Raw genomic sequence first — 3,124 nt, forward strand, 5'->3', positions numbered from 1 at the left:
ATTACTCGTACGACCAGTGCATTTGCCGTGATCGCTAACAGAGAGATATAAAATAATTAATTTAGTCTCACCTAATACCTTAAGGTTTTGGATTGAAATGGTTCTTTACAGGCCTTCAGCCTCATTTTTTCACATTTAGTGTCTAAATAAATGAGCTAGAGTGGAATGAGAGATATATTGTATCCCTCAAGGGATATAGTATCTTGATTTATGAGTATCTATGGGGGTTAATGGAATGAATAACCAAAGATTTTTGAAAGTCACCATAAGTGCAGTCGCAGGAAAACTCTGAATGGGGGAGTGTGTATAGGCTACGATGGCTATAAAATTCGGCAGAATAACTGCTCATAAAAGTATAAGATATTAGGTGTCTCTTCAATGGCACAAGATGAGTTTATATAGCTGGGAGAATATTTTGTGAAAATGAGAGGGAGGTGAGCCAAAACCATTAGCCAATTTCTCACAATTGCAATAAGGTGCTACCTCACCATCGTAAGTGTAGAATGGTGAACTGTGCAGAGGTGACCCTAAAGTGAGGTGTATGAGCTCATAGTGAAATGTTGAAGGGTTGAAACTTTGATGATACTCAGATGGCCGGCCCATAATAATGAACTTGTATGGGATGCCGAGAACAATAAGTACGTAATTTCCTACATTCATTGTTGTGGATAAGGGTGTCAAAACGGGTTGACACGACACAAATTTGACACGACACGAATTTGGCACGACACGAATACATCATCACGAACACGACATGAATTTTTGTTCGTGTCAAAATCTTCAACACTGACACGATACGGATTTTTTGCTTGTTGACACGACACGAATAACACGCAAAATAGGGGTCAAAACGGTAATTGACAACAAAATTTAAAAAAAAATGGTTCAAAATTTAAAAAATTTAAAAAATAATAATAAAAAAATAAAAATAAAATAATTAAAAAAAATATGGGTCGACACGAACACGAATACCTCAACACGAACATGACACGAATTTTTACGTGTCATTTTTTCAACACGAACACGACACGAATTTTTTACGGGTTAACACGAACACGAATTTTCGTGTCGTGTCGCAGGTCGACCCACGTATCATAACCTATATTGACACCCCTAGTTAAAGAAAAAATGCATTAGGAGACAACCTTTTTGTCTAACATTCAGCTTTTAACATTTAACGTTCACCGTTGTGCATATATGCAAAGGATTGAATAATTACTCTCCTTGCTTTCTTATTAATATAGTTTATACTTTTAATTATCAAATTCTATATAAATCAATTTTCACAACACTAAGATCAAATCCAAGCAATCTGAAAATCACATATGGAATGAAATTGAATAAATTATTATAAAAAGCAATGCTAGGAGAACCTTTACTATTATGCTAGCGGTGATGATAGCAATGTAGTATCTATGATGCATTACCCTTGTTGTATACTTGTGTTGTGTCCTCTTTACTTGTGGGATAGATACTTCTTGTGTCACTCTTGTTCTGAACACCACATGCCACATGGGGTGCTTGCACATGGCAGATGCAGATGACATAAATAGGTGTTAGTATGTTTATATGCCTATGAATCAAAAGTGGTCCTATTCACATGGCAATAATTGGTAACGTGCAATTGCCAAATCTTCTTGTTAGAGGAAGGTCATTTTGTGTCATGGTGCATACGCAGCCACGGCATTTCCAAGGAAGAGTCAAAGAATCTGGAGCTCAGATTCAATAATGCTCCAAAAAATAATTTTAACTCCATCCCAAATTCCCAATATTTTATGCTTTCGATGAAAAAAAAAATGACATTTCAACTTTATCAAGCTGAAATATAATAAACAAACTGGAAACAAGACCTGACAACTTCTGTGCCACAAATGTCAAATATATACAACTATTTTATACACACGGTACATCTTGAATTCTGCATATCTATAATTTTAAAAACTTGTAAGGATTACATCATCGTTTTCTTTAAATTCATATATAATTCAATCATTATTTAATACAAATTGCATTTTCTTTAATATTCACATGTATTTTTTATATGTATAATGGTTGAAATCGAAATTTGTTTATGTATGAACCACAATAAGAGATAATTATGTTGAATTGAAAGAAAACGAGCACCACTATCATTGCAAATGGAATCACACAAATCATTTAACCTTCACTCTCATACACTCTCACACATTCACACACACATAAAAATATATATATGGAAGATCAACAACTACAATTTAAACTCTCATACATGGTTAAAACGATCAGAAAAAAGTTAAAAGATAAGGTTACATTTCTATTAAGTGATTGATGCCCTAATAAAGAAAAAATGGTTAAAAATAAAATTCTAAAACACTGGGTCTTATTACCTATGATATGAGCGTATATATGTATACAATCTGAAACCCAAAATATATATTAAAAAAAAAAAAAAAAACACATGTTAGAACTTCTTCTTACTAACTATTAAGCACTAGATCACTCTACTCATTCTTCTTTTCTTTTTGTGATATAATTTTTTATTATATTTTTTGTCTTCTTTGTGTACGTCACATGTTAACAAAAGCGTGGCACGCCCGAAGATGGTTCGTAACAGAACGGAGCCGCCTGCCACTTCTTAAAAACCATTTTTTCCGGCTCCGAGATCTGCCGGCGCTGCTGCTGCGGTGGATCCTCCCTCGGCTGCTGCGGCGGTGGCGGCGGCGACGACGCCAGTGGCGACAGAAGGGGAATCGCCACGTTCCAATCCACGGCGCGGTTTATCTGTAACGACGACGGTGCGCGGCTTTGCAACCGGCTCGGCTGCCGCCGGCTAACAACTCCGGATCGATTTCTGTGTGCATCTGCCATTGACGGCGGCGACTAGCGGTGGAGCTAAGATTAACGGCGTAAAGAGAGAAAGTGACGGTGGCTAAGAGAGAGAGAAGAGGGAGGTTTAGTGAGAGAAAATAAACGGTGGGAGTGAGGGGTATAAATAGAGAAAGGGGCATGCGGTGCACACGTTGGATTGGCAATCTCAAATGATTGGAGTTGGTGGCTTAGGTTGGCTATGTGGCTCGGCTTTAAAGTATTGTTTTATTATGGGTGTTGAAGGATGTCAAGTGTTAAGTAAATTAACCGTGATAAT

The 3,124-nt window shown here is 36.7% G+C and overlaps 1 protein-coding gene across 1 annotated transcript; it reads right to left on the bottom strand.

Moving 5' to 3' along the window:
• Positions 1 to 2,474: 2,474 nt before the first annotated feature.
• On the bottom strand, positions 2,475 to 2,898 carry LOC133290584 (uncharacterized protein At4g14450, chloroplastic-like). Its single transcript, XM_061488684.1, has one exon. It carries the CDS (start codon positions 2,845 to 2,847, stop codon positions 2,554 to 2,556), a length of 294 nt encoding a protein of 97 aa, XP_061344668.1. The 5' UTR covers positions 2,848 to 2,898; the 3' UTR covers positions 2,475 to 2,553.
• Between the last annotated feature and the right edge of the window lie 226 nt (positions 2,899 to 3,124).

This window comes from Gastrolobium bilobum, unplaced genomic scaffold (assembly GCF_033153095.1).
Source record: "Gastrolobium bilobum isolate Gb01-03AN ecotype WA unplaced genomic scaffold, APGP_CSIRO_Gbil_v1 utg6888, whole genome shotgun sequence".
Classification (NCBI taxonomy): Eukaryota; Viridiplantae; Streptophyta; class Magnoliopsida; order Fabales; family Fabaceae; genus Gastrolobium; species Gastrolobium bilobum.

What these genes read in the sequence shown, in the direction of transcription:
- LOC133290584 (XM_061488684.1), bottom strand. Translation starts at nt 2,847, where the DNA reads ATGGCAGATGCACACAGAAATCGATCCGGAGTTGTTAGCCGGCGGCAG.